Here is a 24,331-nt window from a genome sequence, read left to right as displayed (position 1 = left end):
ATATATTTTACCAATGGAATGATTATAACCATACAATAACTGCAATTAACAACTAACTAAACATTATTTACTAACTGTATATTATTTTAGTGTTGAATAACTGACGTTTATGATGCATTGTAACCATAGGACTTATTAGATTTGCAGAAATATATAATTTTTTTATTTTTTTACTTTTATTATGAAAACATGTTTGAATCTCACAATCAAAAAAGTTTTAATGAGAAAAGTGCTAATAATACCTAGAAACAATGATGTTCCCCAAATCTTTGAAGAATAAAGCAATATAAGAGAACTGTAGCATGGACACACATAAAACTGAATAAGAAGAGTACACTTTACTTAGTCCGGTTGCAGTTTAACAAACACATACAGTATACATGAACAGTATAAAAACTAAGCTGAATACTATTCAATTTAACCGAGAGTAGTACTTAAAACTCAGTGACATTTCCCAAAAAATGGTCATCAAAAAATTCCTCAGCTTTTCTCAGTAAACATTAGTGTTGGACAAATGCAAGTTTAAATAAAAAAAAAGTCTTTTTACTGTTTTAACAAGAATTTTCAGTCTTTACCACTGTGGACCCAGAAAAAAAACATAACTGGTTATTCCTGTGGGCATTTTTTTTTTTTTTTTTACAGTTCTTTGAGAATAAAATTTTCAGCAATCAGTGTAACTGTAAATACTGTCTTGTTTGCTAGAACATGTGTATGCTTGAAATCCACAATGAGTGCTATGTACATTAGGTAAACTTAAAAAGTTGTATATGAGTTCCTTTGGCAAACATGAGATATTTGCTGTAAATATAACATAAGCATGAATAATCGTAACAAACTGATGCTGTAACTTAAAGAAAAATTATATTGACTTTACATACAGGATGCTACGGCAATGAATTATAATCTCAGGGAGTTGATATTGTTGAAAGAGGTATTAACTGGAAAAAAAGTAGCAGGAGGATTCAATACACATAGAAATGTAATATTTTGGCAGAATATCTTGGTCAGGTTAATATTCTTTCACTAGTAATTTTTTTAGCTACATAAGCTGTCCATGTTATTCTCCAGCTCAGGCAAAATGCGTAAACACAGAAAACATGTGAAGGTTTCATAGAGAAAAAAAGTGCCTTGCGCTTTTCTAAGTCTCTATACACTGTTCTCAGCAAAATGTTCAAATAAATTAGCAATATTATCTGTGTTTTTTAATCATCTTAATTTTCCTTTACCATAGGAATGTAGTCCATCTGAGGTCAAGCACATGCTTCCAGGTTATTGTACTATAAGTGCTTCAGCTGTTGGTCTCTTGATGAGGAGTTTTTTTTTTTTTTTTATGTTTTTACAATAATGAGGTAACATGGCCTTGCTGACCACCCAGATACTAAGAAGATTGTAAGTTGATCCCCAGTCTATGTGTAAGAATTCCCAAGATAAAGCCAATGACACACAAATACTACTGCTTTTGCCTGTTTCTAGCTATATGGACATAAAGGGATTCATTTTGGCGGAGTCTCCTATCAGGGGAGGTTTGTGGAGCCACCTGGATGTTTTTATTACACAGGTCTGGGCTTGTAAATTTGAGATGTAATATTAAAACTCTTTACTGCAGAATGGCCTCTGACATATGCATTGACTTTAAAGGGAAGTGCATCTTGCATTTGCTAAATCGTTTAAAAGAAATACTTTTCTTTTAACATATTTTTTTTGTTGCTAAACAAACATGAACTAAAATTGAATTTTGCATTTAAAAATAAAGTATTATTGAATTGTATCATATAATTATGCTAAAGGATCACACATTTAGGAGCCTCACCTAGACCTAGAGAAAATAAATATTTTTTTTTAGTAAGGTTGGCAATAGGTTTATCTAATTGTTTTGATGTGGTTGTCAGTAAAATTCAGTATTTCAGAGAGGGAACCTATCAGTTAGTTTATTGTTACTTTTGCCCTAACAATTCAGGGTGGAAGGGTAGAATGTCCTAAAAGCCCTTAAAGGGCTCTGATACTTAGGATGTGCAAACAAAATCATTTTTTTTATAACTATTTAATAAATACAAGACCTACAGTATGAAACTGTATGTTGCAACAAATTGATTGACCTTTGCCCTGCTTTACTAAACAAACATTATTTAGGAAATAATCATAAATAAACCTTCTTGTGTCTTGAATTAAACTTCCATAGAGATATAATTCCCTATAATACTGACAAATAGAAAAACTAAGACTTCATATCAAGTGTTGGGACAAACACTTAGAATTTAAGTGAAATTCACTGAGAAAGCCACCCTGTTGTCATTTCGTTCACTGTAAATTAGGAAATAACACTAAAAACATATTGTGGTCCCTCCGGTTACATGTGCAATAATTATGCAGATTTAAGGAACAGACGTGTTGGTTGTTCCATAATATGATAGGGGTAAGGGAATTGTCATCATACATCTTAAATATCTTATCACCCTGTTTAATAGTCAGGCATCGCTGGAGTGTGGTATTGGCTCTGAACACTGTTTAAATATTCAACTTTTTTTCTGTTATATTATAGTTTAGCTTTTATTTGCTAGAGGACCATGAAATATGGCTTATACCTCATCAGAATGTTTTCTGCATATAAGTGATATGTGCAAAATTGGCAGTTCTACCATAAAACATTTTGCAAAACTCCATTAATACTTGTTTTATTTGGCAAGTATGCCATTTATATGACCAGATCAGGCCAAAACATCTAAAGATAACAACATTACTTTAGCTCCTTCAGTACAGGAGACTGTATAATTTTGCCACAAGGATGCTGATTTCAGCACTGAAGAGTTAAAATAAGGATATCATTGCACACACTGTAGTGCTTGAATGGGGGAAAAGTGCATGGCTGCTTTTATACAAATAGTACAAAATGCTAAAAAACAAAACAAAAAAAAACCTCAATGGTCTGATAGTGCTGTAAGCATGCAACACCAGGATAATACTACATCTAGCAGGTAGTTACAAACCGGTTGTGTTTTGGTGTCTGTGTTGCAAAAATGTGCATTAAAGCTAAAATAAAGTAACAGACCGAGACAGCAACCCTTCTTCCTGCAAACAGCTTTGTGTAACTGCAACAAGAAACCAAGAGTACACAACCATCAATACAATACTGTCTGCCCAAGCGGACTCCATATATACAGGTGAATCTGCCATGCTTAGTGTTCTCAAAATATACCTAACAGTGTGTTCTTGTGAATTCAAACAAAACAACTGTTCATTATTTTTTCTTGCGAGCAATAGTCACTGGGATATTAAGACACTATCTTTGGAGATAACCAAGTACTTCATTCCATTAAAAAAAAAATCTGTATAAGTGACCATGTTTGGATTTTTTTTTCTTTTTTGTTCAATTGTCCTCTGGAGGGCAGTTTCACCTTTAAGTGAACATAAAAAGCACCTAGTGTTTCATAGTTTTCTTTTTCTCTTTTTGTTAAAAAGAATATATATCTAGATTTATATATAGAGATATATAACATACATATACATTTTCTTTATATATGTACGTATATATAAATATGGAGCAGTTCAGTCATGTTGTCTGTGAAATCTGGAGTTTACAGTGTCCATTTAGAAGCTATTCCACAGAAGAGAAAGGAATGTTTTTATGGAGATTAGGGTTTTGACTGTGCCGATTTCGGCTGCGTACAGAGGAGAACATCATGTTGCACCCTTGGACTTTGCATTTGTGCATTTCTCGCAAGTGCACTGTCTTATAATGAACTCGTAGAGTCCCTTTGTTGCTGTACATTTTATGGCAGATGTTGCACATTATTCCCCCATTGCTCACAGCAAAGCTGTTGTATAAGGAAGATTCTGAAAGATCATTGCCTGGTCCCATGAGAGGGGCAGAAGCATATTTTTTTTTAAAGGACTCCTCAATGTCACTGGCACCATCAGTGTCATCCAGGAGTATACCCTCATCACTGCCCACATCAGACTCCCTAGAGGAATGGACACTGCTGCTGGACTGGACACTGGAGGTCGTGCTCAAATCTAAGACCATGTAATCATCTGAAAAGCTTCGGCCATATCCATTGATGTGGGAATCCTCTGTACCGACTGGCGAATTGGTGTCCTCTCTAACATCCAGGACCAAGGGATGTTGACCACCATAGATCTTTGCCAAGAACTCATCTCGTAGTGTGGGCTGAGAGGAGTCCAGCCCCATCTCATCCAGTTCTTTGGTCAACAGTTTGCGGTGGAGGTTAATATTGGCACTGTGTCTGAAATAATAAAAAAGAATATATATATAAACAATGCATATACATACAATTATATATTCACATGTAATAGACAGTCTAACATTTACATGGATATTTGTTTAATGTAACATTAGCATAACATATAAGTATACTTTAAAAAAAATAACTACAAGGAATATGTCATGCATTTCACACAAAATGCACATGCAAGAATAAAAAGCAATAAAAAAGCACATAAAACTCTGCTAACAAAAACTGTATAAAGTTAAGAAAAAAATATGTAAATATATAGGGTGCTGTAAACATAAATATATTGACAAAAATAAACATTAAAAATGTATATATGTTTTGTTCTGCTTATTATAACAAGCATCGTTGTACACTTAGGTGGGTTCTAAATAAGATTTTAAACCTATTATTTTTTTTAAATAACAAACATGTTATATTTACCAGCTCTGTGCAATTATTTTGCACAGAGCAGGCCTGATTCTCCTCTTCTTGTGTCCCCCGCCAGTGCTAATGGCTCCTCCCCCCTGCTTAGTACACCTTAAAGCAAGTTGCTTGCTTTGGGGGCACTTGTGCAGGCTCGATCCCAAGCCACACTCTGTGGCCCTGCCCCCTACTTTCTGCTCACTGGCTGTGACTTACAGCAACAGAAGTCAATGGCTTCCATTGCTGCCTCTGTCTATTGAGGAGAGAGAGCGAGCTGAGAGAGACGATGTTCTCGGGCACACCAATGGATCAAGATTGGGCTCAAGTAAGCATAAAGAGGGGCTAGAGGGGAAGCTGCGAGGCTTTTTTACCTTAATGCAGAGAATGCATTAGGGTAAAAAAACTTCTGCCTTTAGCACCACTTTAAATTATCTGTTTCAGGGGACAAAAAGAGCTGATTGATGAAGTTAACCAGAGAGGGTCTATTCAATCCCTAATGAAGATAATAACAACAAAGACATTTTTGGACAGGTACCAATGTACATGACTATACGTCAGTATCTGCAGTAAATATTTAATTGCAGAGCATTTGCTATGGCTCAGTCCTGATGGTACTACAGCCATACTCTTGTGCCATATCACACTCACCCACTATATTTTTTAACTCACTTATGCCTAAATACTGGCTTGCTTTTTTGTATAATGGATGTCTGTTTTATATATCTTTTAATAACTTTATGATGGCCTTTAATGCTTTATATAAATCTTCAAAAATAGATTATTTGAAAACAGAAAGAGGAGGTCCACGCAGATTGTAGGTCAAGGAAATCAAATACTGTATCTAAGATGTAACCAAAATCTGTTACATGCCCTACCCCTTTTTTCCCACAGGGCTTTGCTGTATTAAATCTATGTTATGATAATGCTGTTTTGCAATGAACACTGATACAAAAGGATTGGCCATTAGGAAATGTTTAAAAGATCGCCCCTTCGCTTGATGCACACATAACCTGATAGCTCCAAGAAAAAAATTGTCAAATGGTAAAAAATTTCCAATCAACAGATGTTTCCTGCAGTGGTAGTGAGTGAGTATCTGTTTCAATACTAAATAAGTAGTCTTCTGAAACAGATGAAAATAGTAGTCTCAGCCAACAAGCATCCTCAGTCTATGGATACCTTTAGAAGTTAACCATTGTGTAAAAATGCACAGAGGAACAGATGCATGCAGAAGCCTAGCAATTTGAGATCTGTACATTGCAGAAAAACTAGCTTCTTATTGCTTCTTATTGCTTTAGTCACAGCAGTGAAACTTAAAGATCCCTACAATTTAATTAGAAAGTGTAGACTCCTTCAATTTCTGTCAAGCTTAACTGAATGCAGAACTACGCAGAGAGAATCTGTACTGCAATGTCCCTTACTCTCTGTCAGCACTAGCATAGAGTCCGTTAATATAATTACATTGACTTTTATTCAATTAAGTGCCATCTCTTGCTTAAAGGGAAGCCGAAGGAGAAAAAAGACAGCTTTGTCAATTGATTCAGGTGTAACACAATAATAAAAATGAACTCATGGCAGTGCATTAGCTGTGCACCTCATAACTTTGTAACAAGAGTTCATTCATAGAAGTCGATTTCCATTATGCCACCTCAGTTGAAAAAGAATTGATTCGGCAGCCCTTGTCACTCTTTAATCTATTGCACTTTTGTTTAATAACCTAGCACAATACTGTATGCACAAAATAATGACCCATAAAGCTGGTGACAAACTTGTTTTATTTTCTCAATTTCCCTATGCAAGCATGCTGTCCATGTCCTATATGGGTTAGGATGAATTATGTTAATACTGGCTAATGTTTTATTAATATTATTGGTATTATAATTATTATTATTATTATTATGTCTTAATATAATTAATTACTCTCTTTAATTAATCTCACGTTATAAATATTCACCTGCATGTTTATTTGTCTTAATAATAATACAAATCTGTACAGTACCTATCTACAGATATATTTTAAAGATGTACACATAACTGTAGCCTTACAGGTTTTTAAATTATTAAACTATCCATAAAACTTAAACACCAGCGGAAAAATTATTTTCTATAAAGGTTTAATGTTTTTTTTACTGTATAAACCATGTTTTTTGTTTTTGTTTTTTTAGATCAGTTATTTGGACATCCTGAGTAAAAAAATGTAACCAAGGAAATCCCAGCAAACTGCTCATTTTGCTGTTGAGTTAAGCCCCATACACACTATCAGTTTTCCTGTCAGTTTTCTCTTCAGGTTTACCAAAACCATGTAGTGCAAGGGCCTGCCTGATTGCATACAAATTGAAACTCTTGAGGTTTTACCTCATATTAGATGGTTTTGGTAAACCTGAAGAGAAAACTGTCAGGAAAACTGATAGTGTGTATGGGGCTTTACAAAGATTTTGGTTCATAAACCTAGTCAAAAATAATGTGCTTTAAATCTGGAGTGTGAGCATTGCCATTCAGTTCTACAGAGTACGGTCCCACTTTCTATTGGTAAGCCCCACTCTGCTGTAAGCATTTAGGTTGTATAAGAGCTTGATGTAGTTTATACTAATGTTCTGAGGTGTGGATTAGCCTGGATTAGCTTGTCATATGTAGCTGTTGTACAGGAAACTAAAACTAGCATGCTATTGGAATGGTAAAGATACAGGACACTTTTAAAACACTATAAAACCTTTTCTCTAAAATATTTTATACTAAATATGAGGCAGTTTTTTTAATGTCACTATCTGAAACTTCAGATTAATATTGTAATGTGGGATTCTAAAAGACACAGACCACAGTGATGGTTTGATTGCTTGTATGCATATATGTACATTGAAAATATTTAGAACACAGCTCTTTGGAAAATGGTCTAAAAATTGTACTGGAATTGCAAAATATAAAATAACAGTTCTAAGTAATTTTTCTTTAATAGTAAGAATCTTGTGAAAATAATGAAGTCTGATAAACCCCCAAACTAAGTGGAATGAATATGCCCAGCTAAAGTTCATATTCCATAATTTTTTAAGTAGTGGATATACATTCATAAAAAGTGATTACACTGATGTATGAAATATGCCAAATAGGTAAAAATCATACCTAGGCTACTGTGTTTATCAGGCAAATGGGACACATTAGACTTTCTAAGTGATACACGCATAACAGCTATATCATATTATGTGTCTATCAAATCATGATTTCATTCTGTTCAATTATGTGTTGATAGTCATATTGTAAAACAAGGGTCAAGTCGCAGATAGGGAGCTTTTTGAACATGTGTTAAAGCAATTTAAATACAGCTTATATCACTTTCTCATCATGTCTCCTCTGCATCCTCACAGGTAAATGACTGCTGCTTGGAATATCCATGTTTAACCATCCCATGCTATATATGATTGATAAAAGACACTATGCTGTTGCTCTACTGGAAATGCTCTAATACCATTTAAACATGTCTATATTTTTGGTGATTGATCTTCACCTCCTTTTGTCAAAGAATCAGTTATATTTTATAATGTTGGCTGACACAGGTCTGTGACTGGTCTGGTTTAACTAAAGCAGGTAGAAGATACAACAAGTAGAACTGTGCTCCACTAAAAAAAGACTGCAAGCAAACCAACGTTTTTTAAATAATTTCTTATGAAGTCTGATTCCCACTCTCTTCTCCCTCTGCTTCCTTTACTCTTCTTACTCTCATTAAAATTCCCCTGTCTCCAAATTCTTCTTACATTTGTCACCTCCTGCAAATACTGAACCCACATGCTGATCTAAACATCAGGACAGTAAGGTATGTGCTCTCATATACAGCCCACACCCATCTTACTTTTGTCACCCTCATTCTGCTTCCACTGCTTCCAAAACCCATCTCTGCATCTCATGTGCCCTCTTGGAATGCCTGCTCTGAAGAAGGTGACATGTTCTCCAAAATGTGTAAGCCTTCCAACTGTGGTTACATGGTTAGATGACATTGCCTTACTGCTGAAGTTGTTTTCTAACACGCCTGCTCTATTTTATGTTTGTGAGTATTCTTTTGTCTTTTGGAATCAATTCATATTAATGGTGGTAATGCACTAGGCATTTGTACCCACCTGTATATTTTTTGCAAACTCACATCTCTGCATGGCCTTTATATATTCCATTCCCTTAACATACTCACCATTACTGATACGTGGCTTCTGACTCTGTTTCTCCTGTTGCCCTCTCCCATGGTGGCCTCTCCTTGACTTACTCACTCAGACCCAGTGGATGGAAAAGAAGGTGGAGTTGGATTCCTTCCATCCCCACTGAGCACCTTTCAAGTCCTTTCTACCCCTCCCTCTCTTTCCTTCTTCTAGCCCTCTTCTCTTTTGAGACATACTGTATCTGTCTGTTTTCGTTCATTTCTCTGAGGATTGCAGCAATTTGTACGCCTCATGGACCAGAATCACACTTTTTTGATGACTTCTATGCCTGGTAACCCTACTTTCTCTCCTCTGAAATACCCACTATCATTCTTGGTAACTTTAACAATCCTGTTAATGTTAACAGCCCACCTACATCTCAACTTCTCAACTTCACGTCATATTTTTATCTAACACAATGGACACACACTTCCACTCACTGCAATGGTAACACCCTTGACCTTGTATTATCCTGGCAATCTCATCCGTACCCCTTTTCCTCTCGCTGATCACAACCTCATCAGTTTCCCAGTGTCCTTGTCTTCAACCACCAAGCATAAAACGATTACTTGTTGAAATCTTTACCTTTTTAACATTTCACTTTTCTATTCTGCTACTGACCACCCCTATGACAAAATGTTACCCCTGTCCTAGCCTGGCCACCTCTCTCTACTCTCATCCTCACTGGATGCACACCAAGAATGCTCTTTTTTTGGTTCTCTTCCTATCCACTCATGAAAAGATGACTGCAGCTCTGTTCCACTTGCTTTGCATCTCTGCATCTCTCGCTTGCTATCGAAACTATGAAGGAATGCTAAGAGTCCTTGATGAGAGCCAGTGAGTCTGATACATCAGGTTAGACTTACTCTGCATGGAAGCAAAGACCAACAAACGTTTCATGTCTAATTACATTTATTTTACTATTGCTAATAGTCTATTTTTGTCATATATTTTCTTTAAATATTTTCTTGAACAGTTTTTCATTTCTTTTCATTAAACTATATTTCATTAAACTATATATTGGTAATCCCATTCTCTGAATGCTTTAATCAGAAATTAAAAATGTGTCTCTGCAAGGGCTACCATAGTTTGAAACTCTGTTACATTCCTGTGTGGGTAAGGCAGTGAGCCTCAAACACATTCCTTAAAAGTCATAATTTCAACAGCAGATTGTGTTTCCATTAATGATAATCACTCTCTAGGCCTCGTACACACGACCAGTTTCCTCGGCAGAATTCAGCTTCCGACCGAGTTTCTGGCTGAATTCTGCCGAGGAAACTGGCCGTGTGTACACTTTCGGCCGAGGAAGCCGACGAGGAGCTCGGCGAGGAAATAGAGAACATGTTCTCTATTTCCTCGTTGTTCTATGGGAGAACTCGGCCCGCCGAGCTCCTCGGCGGCTTCAGTGCTGAACTGGCCGAGGAACTCGATGTGTTTGGCACGTCGAGTTCCTCGGCCGTGTGTACGAGGCTTCAGGCTGCTGACACTTAGATTGCTGTCCCATAAGCTGGAAAATCTCTGTGCGGGGTAAGGCCAATATTATTATATGGCACTAGTCCTAATTGCAATTTTTTCTGGTGATCCAGGCACAAAACTAGGTACAAAACTAGGACACTAAAACCCAAGCTTATGGAGTGCCATTAAATGTTATTATAATGGTGTGAGTAAAACCCTGTTCTGTTCCTATAGTTAACGTTTTCACCGGGATTCCAATTTTCTAGTACAATAAAAATAAAACCAAGATATTTTACAACTGTGCTAACAAGTAAAATGACAACTGAGCGAGAAAATAAATGTATCAACTACATTAAAATATATAATAGGATTACGCAATATTCTATTTGTACTATAGATGTGTTTTTCTTAGTACAAGAAATACAGTTAGACATATATATATATATGGTGTTTTTATATTCCAACAAGCTGCTGCTAACATCTACAACTATCTACTAATGAACAGTTAATAAAAATGTGAAAAAACACTGTTGTTATTCTACGTTAACCTGATGAAGCATTAACCTTTGATTAATCAGATGGCACTCCTTCTAATCTAGGTATTGTCACAAAACCAATAACAATCTGTTCAAACATTTTCTAAGAAAGTAAGCCAAATAAGAAATATAGAGTCATCGGTATTTGTCCATAGTATATTAGCCATATTGTACAGAAATAGTGAAGTAGAAATGTTCAATCAATAGTCTCCAGGAACACATAGTTTTCATGGCTTCCATGTTATGTCTAAATGTATAAAATGTTAATAAAAACTTTAAATCTATTGCAACTAAATATAACTACTACACTTAAATAATCTGCCTTCATGTTTTTGTTTTTTTATGACTGCCTTCTAATTTTACTTGCTTCAGGCTAAGTTTTCCCTTTGAAACAATGAAAATCTCTTCTCTGACAACTATTGATGAAGTTCTGTTTTCTTTAAAACCTGCCTCAGCTGACTGCAAAATTAGTCAGCAAGTAACTGAAATAACAAAAATGTTGCAAACTAGAATGTTTCAAGTCAGCTTACTTTGGTAGTTCCAAACCCTCAGCCTTCTAGTGTCTATCAGACTGTTGCCTTTGTGTGGTCATTCATCAAGGCAAATTGTAACCCACTTTCTAGTTAACAAAATATTATTTTAGCTTTGTAAAATATACATTATTGAAAAAGGGGTGCTAGTTTGTGATACAACAAACAAGTCTGCAGACTAAAAATATCTCTGCAACAAGGTGGTTATTTCTACTGGCAAAAAAATAAATAAAAAAATCATAAAAACAAAAAAAGTAACAGTAAGAAAAGCAGCTGGCTTAAATTATTATTTAGTTCAAAGAAGATAGCTATGCCTTACTAAATGGTATATAAAGTCACTGTATGATTTCACATCAGATGCAAGCAGCATCAGTCAGTGCTCAATCACTGTCTAAATGTAATCAAAAATCAGAGCTTCTGCTAGGAGGTCATGCCAGTTACCCAGGGCTTAAAACCCTAGGTATGCCTCTATTCGCATATTTCAATTGCCACGATGCATGTGTCAGTGATGTTTTATTGTAGTTTCGCTCTATTTCGCATTTGAAGATCAACTAAGCAACTCCAGGATATCTAATTTTATATTTTGAAATTGGTCTAACAAAACCTAAACCTTTAAAATCATCATAATCAGATCCAAAACGTGGTGCAGAAGTAATTAAAAGCACATCAATGGTTTGTTTTAGATAAATCCCAGGCTTAGTATAAACACTAATTGTATGACCTAACTATGAGAGCGATATACAGTGCACAAATCCATGTCTCAGGAGTCTGAGGCTTATGTGAAGAAAGTCTAGCATGACAGGAAGAAACAGAAGCATCAAGGTCCTTAAAATGGCTTTAAAGCCTGAGGACATGTCATAAAACGTAATGCAACCAGCACGGGAAGAATGTAACATTCTAAAACTGGCTTGACAGTATCACGATTCTAGCATAGCAGAGAAAGTGTTAATGAGTTAGTCATTAATGATTAATCAATTCAATTCTATGCCAATTTAAATATATTGCAATTTAGTAGTTGCCTTCTACTTTTGTTTTAATAATTACTACAATGCACAAGATTATAATTTACTAGTTTTCTATATTTTTTCTTGTTACATGAAAATCTGCCACCAGTATGGCTAATTTATGAAATATAGAATAAAAAATGATCAGCAACAGCAACCAGTAACGTGCCAGCTCTATTTTTCAAAGCTTGGGAAATACAATGAACTTTTTTTGTTCTAATTTTAATACGTCAGCTAAGAAACTGTATAATTTTCTACTTTTGTGATCACATTTATAAGATTCCTGTCAACATAAAAAATTTTTTTTTCTTGTACCTCTCCAAAAGGTCTTCTAGGCATTCAAATGTTTCCTGACAGTCAAATATCCTACTCTTATAATCTTTAACATCAGTTCAGGTTAACAGTGCACTGAAGTCAATTTTGGAAATTAAGTGTACCTTTAGACATGTAGAACTCATAAATGGACTTGTACCTAGAGGTTCCTGCAACCATCCCTGGTTATCTCATAGAGTGCTCATTGCTCGTTAATATGCATGTAGCATCTACATCTAAAAAGAGTGCTTTGCTCCACCCCTCACACACCTCAGTACTGGCCTCCTAGTGCAGCCAACAGATAGATGCAAGCGGAGGCAGGGTGGCGCACAGACTTCACAGATCAAGTCTTTATTTTGTATAGAATATTCTGATTCTTTGGGCTCCATGAGCACTCTAGATATCCAGATACCTGCAGCCACTTTTAATGCACACTGGATTCTTTATTATTTTTAAATCTCCTTAGGTTTTCTTTTATTGAAAAGCGAATGAATTCCTACAAAACGTACTTTTATTTTAAATCAGATTACCTGCTTTGTTAGGCATGTTCAAGGATTAGATATTTTAGTAAGTTCATCAAGATAGTTTTAGTGGGGGGTAGTGCCTTGGACATAAGTGTCCTAGATTTCTGATGGTAAAAATGGGACCCCTAACAAGTGTACAACTTAGCTATAGCAAAACCAAAAAGTCACAAAAATAATAATGTATAGAATATCGGAAATAAAGGGCACAAACAATCAACTTAGGAATGAATGTTATAAGAAGTAATATTTACCCAGTTACATTTCTAATTTTCCCATTGCCCCAATTGCTCCTTCATCCTCTGGGTGCAATCCGGATGGTCTGCATTAAAACAAACAGAAACAAACCACACCCATAACTCTGGAAACATGTCCTTGCTTCTTGAAAATATGAACATTGTGGGAAGATTAAAGGCCTAAATGCATTGAAGGGTGCTGGAGAGGGAGGCATTGTTGTACGAAGGCTTTTAACAGCAAACTGATTTAATTTTTTTGTATAGTTCCTTTTTTTTATTTTTTTTGGTAAACTAATTGTTAAGTTTTTAACATATAACACTCATTTAAGTTATGTTGTTGTCCTTTTTACTGCCAGATCTTACACTCTTCAAAGCAAATAGGCCAAAATTATGTTGACAAACATTCTGTTATACAGCATAGTGTACTTACATATATATTATGTGACTGAAAAAAATACATCTGCCCCTTGATTTTACATATAAATCATTTAAGTTAAATACCACTAAGCTGCAATATTTTAGGTGAAAATCAATTAAAATGGTCAAAAAGGCAGATTGTTTGCTAACAACATTCTTATCCCATCTTAAAATAAGGCCAGTACCTGTTGACTCTGTTGCTTTAAAAATGCAGGACTGGTGCACTTTCAATTATGCGTCACAGAACCTGTCATGTATTATCATGTATCAGACTTGTAAGGCTGTGGAAATGCAATAACCTTTGGATACTCCTTTAAGAGTGAAACATTTAGGGAACAATCCTGTAGCAAGTACATTTTTTGTGAAATATTTTTTTTTATGTAGCTTATTATTATGACTAAGTTTACTGAACTGGCAGCAAAGTTAAAATGCAGACAACAAAATGTATCTCTCAGAGTGCTTTGGGAACTCTGAAAGTTGGAGCCTTCATTCTGCAAATATCAGTATGCAATTCTGAGGTCTAAGCTCTTGCCCATTTCCTGACACATTCCTCAATGAGCTAGATTCCTTGACCTGCAGAGTTTCAACTTTGTAGCTCACAGTTGCAATCTGCATGCACCCCAGGTTTTTTGGACTCCCAAGACATTCTAGAAGACATTGATGTGCAGACACCTCCAGAAATGCCACTATGTACACTGTAAGGAGAGCTAGCCTATTTGGTAGAGCAGTAAACAATGCAAAGTTCGGTACTAGCATTTATTAAGGACCCTTTGTTCATATGCCTGGCTTTAGTAACATGAATGGTTCAATGGGTTATTGCACTTTTGCACTTAGTGCTTCCATCCATTCACTGTTTATTGAAAAAGCTAAAGCACTTACATTACCCCAAGATAATGAAAATAAAGCTGAACATGTTAATGGTAAGTAAAAAGCTGTAAACAAAATAATGGTAGCCTTTTCTTCATGGGTGCATGCGGGTCAAAAAGAGACTCATTGGGTAACATGCAGTCTATATCAATTATCTGAACAACAACTTAGTATACTTATTAGTTTAGCAACATGTTGTAATAAAGTCTTCCCTCAGTTTTATCTTAAATGGTTAATCCTATTTAATTTATGATGTGAGAAAGCAGAACATACTTGTTAAGCTCCTTTGATGCCTGAGGTGTACCCAAAGCATTTTTGTTCAATGAGTTGATAAAAGCAGCCATTAGAGTTTAAGGAACATTTGGGGCCATATAACCCTGAGGAAAATCAATTCAGGGTTTTACTGTTTGCCTTCTTAAAAGCGCAAGTTTAAATAACAGCACAGAGAATATAATGTAAGCATTAAACAGAGGGGTGAGAAGGCAGGGAGACAGTCACTTAAATCTCTGTCAGTATGAAGCAAATCAGTCAGTCTGGTCACGGAGGCGGCTCCCTCATCACTCAAATTATACACTTGAAGATAAGCTACCACCGAGCTCTACTGGGGTTTGACTAATTTACTGCACAGATACTGCATGTCTGCTGTAATAACAGGTAGGATGCATTGGGGTCGGCCATTTATCTGAATTAGACTTCTTTGCTCAATTCACAATGAATTATGCTTCCTACTCTGCTACTCCTTTTTTCATGAGCCCTTTTATCCCTCCTGGGATCCTCTGATGTGGCAGGCAAACAAAATTGGCAGCCTTGTCTAGTCAACAAGGAGGAATCTCAGGAGAAAGTATTAAACTTTGCAACGGAAGCATTGTACTGTATTAATGTGAATGCCCCAGGAATGTTAATCACTGTCTGACATCCCATGCTGTCATGTGAGGAATATAAACCCCAAAATGTGTTTTTTTTTGTTTTTTTAACACCAGACTGTGTGTTGGAGGATGACTACTTTGCGGTGGTATTAAAGGGCCAGATTGCATACCAGTCGTTAATATTCATAAAGTGCAAATAACCCATAAGTTAGTGATGTCTCTTGCTTAACTGATCAAGTTAAGATAATCTGCTTAAAGGGATTTTTATATGTCCTTTTGAGTTCCTACTGATATAAAAGTATACAAATACTGTATCCCTAAATCTAAAACAAACAATACAATTCTAAGTAAAAAAATAAAAATTACATTATTGCTTTATCTTAAGCCCTTTCTCTTCTTCCTTTTATGATGTAAGCACATTATACATCTACAGCATACATACTTTTATAGAATAACCCAAAACTCAGTTAATTAATGCAAAAGGCAATGGTGATGTGCAAAGTGCAGGGCATCATGACTTAAACAGAAATTGAGTTTACGGTGGCAACCCCTTGGTAATACATTTCTAATTTTCACCGTATTGCTAGCAGTGAAACAGAACAGCCATGCATACTGTATAATGATGGGACTCCCCTTTCTAAGTACTACCTCAGACAACTCTAGGCAAATAAATACTCAGTATCCCACAGCAACCAATCAGCTTTCATTTTACCAAGAACAAATTAGTAGCAAGTGAATTTTGATTGGTTGCATTTTGCTTTAATGAAAAAAATTGATTGTCAGCCAATTGCAGGATTTTATACACCATGTCTACTCACTGTCTCCTTTATTTTGATCAGTTTTGACATAAAATATCAGTATTGAACCACTGCCTTTCTTAAGTAGGTCCTTGCAGTTTAATGTGGTTGGCTTGAGGATATTACAAAATAATATTGCAATGCTTAAAATTAAATGTAATACTATTAATTGTTTGTCAATAACATATTCTAAAAACTGTAAATATTAAGTATACCCCATCTACTGTAGTCCTATAGGTAAAATAGTTATTACAGGACTAACATATGCATGGATCTTGAACAATGAAAGATAGGGATGTAGACGTTAGCTGATTTTGCCATTAATAAATTAAAAGCTATGCAGTACTGGTATTTTTTTGTATACAAAATAATAAAAACATATGCAAATAAGGTATAATATCACTACCAGTTAAAAAAAATAATGTTGTAAAAACAAGTATATACAATTAAACAACTGCAAATAATTGCATAATTAAAAAACAATCAATCTGCAGCTAGCTTTTAATCTGGAAATGTCTTTACCCTAGAAGTTTCATCTTTGTATTAGAGACTACACAGGTGCAATGTTTCTTATTACAGTGGAATTGATCATTCAATTATAATAAATGCACTTACCACCACTTACCACACTATTCTAATTTAGTATCTATAGAACAAAAACAGGTATGGATCTGCAATAAAGCTAAAAAGTACCTTTTTTTTTGGTGGTTGGTTGTTAGAAACTGAACATTAAATTAGGAATGAATTTTTCCTGACACATATCCTAAAATTAAATCAGATAGTGATCACTGCCAACCTTATTACTAAAGGAGGGTGGTAAGACATGCATGTCTGATTCCACTGTTCTCTGGCCAGACCCTCTTTAGATCTGTCAGCTAGGGCTATGCGATTGTACTACAGACATTAAAGGGTTGCTGGATTCTGCTAAAAATTGCCATATTGAGAGATGTTTATCTCATGCCTACAGCTAGTTTTTTAGCTTACATAGGACAGCAATAGAAATGTATTGTTTTTCTGTAACTGTTCCTGGCACATGTTTTATCCAAGTAATATTTAAATGTGTTGAAACTAACCAGCCTTTTCCAATGTTTATGGGTATTACATACACATTTATTGAACCGGCCGGTGTTGCCCAACATTCAGCCCCTGTGTACGGGGCTTAACAGCCAACAGAGTGTACTCAAGCATTTAAGAAGACAGTATTAAACATGTATTTGCTGATGTTTCCTATGAATATGGAGTACAGCTTCCATTTGCATTAAAGGAGATGCAAGCCATAGTCCTGTAGTGCACCAGTTTAGTATACACCATCATGTGAGAGTTTTCTAATTATTTGTAAAACTATTTTAGATGGTTACAGAAAGCACAATGATGGTTTAATATTTTGACTTTGATCATTGTTCAACAACTATTGGTATTTATTAACATCGTTATGAGTTAGTGGATATATGAAGTAAATTCTAGGATCTTTTCAAGCTTCATTTTGACCTAATTCTTATAGGTTTAAAATATAAGGTGAGTAGTTGGTGGGGAAGGTGTTTTGATGTATACAGTACATTACTTGTTTGCTAATAGTTTCACTTAAAATGTGTTAAGATGTATCAGTTTATATTAAGATAACTGCCAGTAACTGAAAATAACAACACATTCTATAAAATCAAACCTAGATTGATAAATCCTTATCAGAGCTTTTTTTCAGGGGGAACTTGGGGGTACTCAGTTCCACCACCTCTGGTTCAGACCCTTTGGTACCTGCTCACCACAATCACTTGTAAACACAGAAGTCTGGTTTCTGTGTTTACAAGTGACAGCCCTGCACTCTGTGGGTAACCCCCTGAACTCTGCACTCTGTATGTAATGCAATACTGGTATTTAATGCACCTTTAAGACCCTTCTTCTGTTTGTGAAATCTGAACGGGGTCGTGGTTGAGTTCCTGCACCTACTTTCTGAGAAAAAAAGCTCTGATCCTTATCTAATCCAGTTTATAGGAAGTACCCCTTGTGTCCTCAGAATTCTGTATGTGTTGACGTGCACATGCTTCCTCGATTGATAGTTTTAGACTGTGAGCCCGCCCCCTCCATTCCACCTGCTAGGCTTCACTAGTCACCAGTATGGTCCCCCATCACATACATGAGCCAGGGTGGTGGGACTAGGCTCTCAACCAAAAAAGTATTTGCATATCAGCATTTACTCTTTTCCCTGGGGTGCCTATACTTGAAATGATCTGAAATCCAGTTCTTTCAACTACTACTAAGTTCTAAACCATGTTTTCAATATCATCCTATCCTATAATTGTAAAACAACATTTAAAATGAGAGGTGGTTGGCAACACAATGCTGTGAATATTTTGCTGCCATATTTCATTTTGAAGCAACATGCAGTCAGGATTGGTATCATGGCCCTACCTGGATTTGAGTCTGGGATTTTATGGTTGATTTACTAAAGGAAAATGGACTGTTCACTTTGTAAAAGACATTGCACTATGCATAGGAAATACCCCAGAGTTTAATGAATGAGGTGAAGCTCTGCTGGCTTCCATCATCCAATCATGTCCAAATGATGGACTAATCTTTGCAAAGTAAAATTTCACCGCATTCACTAAGCTCTGTGGAAATTTCCCTTGAAAAGTATATCTTCTCTTGCAAATGAATACAGTAGCTTGTGAATATTGAATAGCTTGTTTGCCTATAGTAAATCAACACCTCTGTTTTTAGGTAGTGTTGGACATTTTGTAGTGACCAACAGCCTTAGTTGATATCATCCTACTTGGCTTGTTTGCCTTCATTGGGGCATTCTTCCTTAACCACTAGGGGTCCAAGCTATAGCCGAATGACGGCCACAGCGCAGACCCCAAATGACGGGAGGCCGCCAATAGATGTCCTCCCCTTTGCACGCGCAATGCGCGGCGCGCGCTATGATCACAAAGTCACTGAGACTCGGGTGATCACAGATCTGAGTAAGGGGCCGTCCTGGGCTGACTCACAGTTATAATAACTCCCATTTAACCCCTTGATCGCCCCCTAGTGTAAATTAATTAGTGAATATTACTAGTAAAAAATATAATAATAATAAAAGTGCCATAGATCTATCCCCTATTTTGTAGGATCTATAACTTTTGTGCAAACCAATCAATATACGTTAATTGCGATTTTTTTATCAAAAATATGTAGACGAATACATATAGGCCTAAACTGAGGAATTTTTTTTTATTATAGCAAAAAGTAAAAAATATTGGCCCGGACGCACATTTAGGCTGGGAGCATGGTGAATATTCCATATCCCAATATCCCAATATCCCATTGATTAGTCATTCAAATATGTAAATGAGCGATTCACGAATCTGCGTGCGCCCGACGCAGGCTACGAGAGGTGCGCGTAAGTTGTACGTCCGGCGTAAAGTTAAGCCCCATAAAGGAGGTGTAACTCAGCAGCAGACATGCAAAGGTCTGCACCAGGGAACACAAGCCGGCCAAGCCGGCATATTTTACGTTGGACGTGTGTCTGGCTGGGCATAGGTTACATTCATGGCGTATGCATTGCTCCGGCGTATCTTAGGCAGTTGTTCCGACGTGGTTGTGAGCATGCGCAGGGGGATGCATCAACATCACGGCGCATGCGCAGTTCGGTAAACATACTTGTCTGGCGCTCAGACCATCATTTGCATGGGGTCACACCTCGTTTGCATGGGTTTGCATGGGTCAAGCCCACTTCCACCTACGCCGGCCTGCGCCTTTAAAACCTACATCACGCCGACACAGCGTTGGGAGCACTGGCTTCCTGAATTCCATGTTTCCCTTTCTGCGCTGCGTCGGCGTAGCCTATATTATTTGCGCTACGGCGGCGTAATGTGCGCCCGCTCTCTGTGAATCTGGGCCTCTGTGGGCTTTTTTTCATACTTGTTGCTCTTTTTTTGTTTATAGTGCAAAAAGTGTTGCATGACCAAGCAATTGTTATTCAAAATGTTATAGCACTGAAAGCTGAAAATTGGCCTGGGCAGGAAGGGGGTGAAAATACCATGTATTGAAGTGGTTAAGCTTACCCTAAATTACCATGTTCAAAGGAGCACATTCCACTTGTAACCAAAAAAAAAATTAGTTTTTCAATGAAGTTTAAACGCCACTGGATAATAGTTGAGAATTAAGTATTTCCCAGAGAGACTTGGAACTAATTGCTCAAATTTAATTGGCCATCGGGTCTCAGCCTCAATATGTGAACTTTGATTCATGGGGAAGCAGGGTTGCAATAGTCTACTAGGGAAATTAGAATGGTCAAAAGGAGGCTGGCTGAGGGCAACTTTGGTCAAATGGATGTGTTGGCGGCCCTTATATTTGGGGAATTATGATTAATGGCACTAATAATGCAGATGATTACTGATATGTGCATCTCCTGTAGTTTATCATATTGCACTGTCTGCCTACGTCTACAATAAACATGCTATCATTTACCTCTTTATTGAAGTCACTGCTCCTCCGATAGGAACGCTTTCTAATTACTTGGTAATGTTTTATGCCTTAAACATTGTGCAGCTCTGGACCTTGCCAACTGCTTAGTGTCTTTCCGTTGATTAATGGCACTGCGTTTAATCAAAATTTAGAACCATGCTCAAGCATCTCTCTCGTGTAGAGACTGCAGACTGCCAAAGCACTTAGTGAAAGAAACGTGGCTGCAAACAACTGCAACGGCGTATTTGAATCCAAAGCCACGGGGTGCCATTAACCCTTTTTCTGGCTGAAGAACAGTGAAAATAAAATTAAGATTAATCATGTTTATACAGCTTGAGTAGTACTTACTTTTATCTACAAAAGATATTTAAATAGTGGACCTAATTTGTCAAAAGTGTAAATTTGCTTTATTATACATACTTTTTTATAAAAGCAGTTATAAACCATGATATTTTTTACAGATGGTCGAAGTATAGATGTAGAAGTATAACTAAATGATTTGTTGACCTTGTGAGTTAAACGTTTAATTTATTCCCTTTAACCACTTCAGTCCCGGAAGAATTTACCCACTTCATGACCGGGCCATTTATTGCGATACGGAACTGCATCCTTTTAACTGACAATTGCGCTATCGTGCAACGTTGTACTCAAACAAAATTGATGTCCTTTTTCCAACAAATAGAGCTTTCTTTTGGTGGTATTTGAGTGACAAATAAAAAAAAACACAATATTTTTTACTTTTTACTATAATAAATATCCCAAATAGTTTTTTTAATGTTTTCCTCAGTTTAGGCTCATATGTAATCTTCTACATATTCTTGGTAAAAAAAATCGCAATGAGCGTATATTGATTGGTTTGAGTTGAGAGGGATGGGTAGTACTTTCTGTGTTTTGAAATACAGGTACAAACTCCATTCTTGTAAATTGTTTCCCTGTTTCTTTTTTTTTCTTGCTTTAAAATTGTAATCTCAATAAAATAAGCAAGCATTAGGAGGGATCTAAAGTTGGCCACAGACCCCAAACTGCAGCCAGAAATGCAGGTAGTATCTGACCATTTTCAAGCATGTTTCTTGGCCAGAAATTCACTAAAGATAATTGGTCACATTAGTCAGCTGTTCATATTTAGACATATGGAATAGGGTAGGGGAAGCACACTGCAGAAACAGACACTGGATAAGTTATCTAGACTGTCTGATAGCTATTCCTGATAATCCTTCTCTTCCTTTGGGGTCCACAGGTGATTATTCTAAACATTAGATCATGACAAAGAAACTTTCATCTAATGTGTAGAGTTATCTTAGACTACTCATAGAAATTACATAGGGGTTGAAGCATCACTTGACCATCTGTAGAACTATTGCAAAGTTATCTTTTTTGGGATAGTGGAAATGTTTATACAATAAACAAATGCCTTTTTTGCCTTGCTTACCTATAGTGAGAGACAAATAAAATGTATATTGGATGACTGATTCTTCGCCAGGTGAAGGTATGTCTACAAGTTTCCATACTGGGCAAAGACATGCATTTGTTTCCTGATCTTGCCATAATCAGCTTTCACCCACACTTAGGCAGGTTTTCAACAAATAAATATGTTAGACCCTCTTTAGCAGTAATAAGCCCATGTCCTGGGTCCTACTACTTTAAGGTGAACCAGTGGCCAGACTATGAACACTCAAGTATATACATATTCTCAAAGAAAGTGTCAAGTCAGATAATATTTTGGGCTTTCCAAGTCCATCACCCCTTGACGAGAATAGAGTCTGATGAAGTCCCTGGAGTCGGAAGTGCTCGATGTCTTTTCCTCCAAAAGCCAGTTGGGCTATATGGCCAGCACTGACTAGCAATGAGGAGGAGGGTTATCAGCATTGATAATGCTAAAAGCACTTCTCCTTAGCATGCATAATGATGCAGCTCTGTGTAGCTAGTGTGAGTGAATCTCCCTAGCTGGGACAAAGACAGCAATTCAAAACAATAAAAAAGTAATACAAAATAAAAACTCAGACGAAAGGTATTCCTGCTCATTGCTAATGGGCAGTTATGTGGGGATGAAGTGCTATTCACATGATTGGATATCATGTAAAATGTGAGTATCAGCTTAATTTATACAATGAGGATTCTCAACTCCTCTTACAGCAATTCATCCTGAGAATAGTCTTTCCCCTTTGAAAAAAACAGCAGGGGCTCCTATCTTTTCATACTCAAAAAACAAAAAAAATCTATTATGCCTTTAGATACACTATATATATATATATATATATATATATATATATATATATATATATATATATATATATATATATATATATATATATATATATATATATATATATATATATATATTATACAGTGCATCCAGGTAGTATCCATAGTGCTTCACTTTTTCCACATTTTATTATGTTACAGCTTTATTCCAAAATGGATGACATTTATTATGTTCCCTAAAATTCTACAGACAATACCCCACAATGACAATGTGAAAGAAGTTTGTTTAAGATCTTTGCAAATTTATAAAACATAAAAAATCACATGTACATACTGTAAGTATTCACAGTCTTTGCTCAATACTTTGTTGAAGCACCTTTGGCACCAATTACAGTCTCAAGCCTTTTTGAGTATAATGCTACAAGATTGGCACACCTATTTTTGCACAGTTTATCCCACAACTTCTTTGCAGGACCTCTCAAGCTCCGTCAGGTTGGATGGGGAGCCCAGGCACAGTCATTTTCAGATCTCTCCAGAGATGTTTAATCTGGTTCAAGTCTGGGCTCTAGCTAGGCAACTTAAAGCGGGGGTTCACCCTATAAACCCAAAAAAAAAAAAATGTTTCTTCTACCATAAAATCAGGCATTGTAGCGCGAGCTACAGTATGCCTGTCCCGATTTTTTTATCCCCGTACTCACCGTGTACTCGTACATCGAAGATACCGACTCCCCTCGGGGAATGGGCGTGCCTATGGAGACGGAGGATGATTGATGGCCGGCTCTGGCGCGTCACGCTTCTCCGGAAATAGCCAAAATAGGCTTGGCTCTTCACGGCGCCTGCGCATAGCCTGTGCGCAGGCGCCGTGAAGAGCCGAGACCTACTCCGGCTGTCTTCGGGGAGAGTGACGTGCCAGGGCCGGCCGTCAATCATCCTCCCTCTCCATAGGCACGCCCATTCCCCGCGGGAGCCGAAATCTATAATGTACGAGTACACAGTGAGTACGGGGGTAAAAAAATCGGGACAGGCATACTGTAGCTCGCGCTACAATGCCTGTCTCGATGGTAAAATCGTGTCACTGAGGGTGAACCACCGCTTTAAGGACATTTACAGAGTTGTCCCATAGCCACTTCTTTGCTATCATGCCATGGGCTTAGGGTCGTTGTCCCTTTGGAAGATGAACCTTTGCCCAGTCTGAGGTCCAGAGCGCTCTGGAGCAGGTTTTCATCAAGGATGTCTCTGTACATTGCTGCATTCATCTTTCCCTAGAGCCTGACTAGTCTCCCAGTTCTTGCCGCTGAAAAACATCCCCACAGCATAA

The 24,331-nt window shown here is 36.7% G+C and overlaps 1 protein-coding gene across 4 annotated transcripts in view; it reads right to left on the bottom strand.

Annotated features, from left to right (window-relative positions):
• Positions 1-318: 318 nt before the first annotated feature.
• BNC2 (basonuclin 2) overlaps positions 319-24,331 on the bottom strand; it is a 736,294-nt gene continuing 712,281 nt past the window's right edge. For 3 of the 4 annotated variants that reach the window (XM_040360192.1, XM_040360199.1, XM_040360205.1), the window contains one exon: positions 319-4,241. In XM_040360192.1, the coding sequence (XP_040216126.1) occupies positions 3,593-4,241 (649 nt within the window). In that variant the 3' untranslated portion in view covers positions 319-3,592. Of the gene's footprint in view, positions 4,242-13,439; positions 13,508-24,331 lie in introns of all 4 variants that reach the window. The other variant, XM_040360213.1, reaches the window with a different exon arrangement.

Source organism: Rana temporaria, chromosome 1, assembly GCF_905171775.1.
Source record: "Rana temporaria chromosome 1, aRanTem1.1, whole genome shotgun sequence".
Lineage (NCBI taxonomy): Eukaryota > Metazoa > Chordata > Amphibia > Anura > Ranidae > Rana > Rana temporaria.
This window is presented reverse-complemented; position numbering and strand designations above follow the sequence as displayed.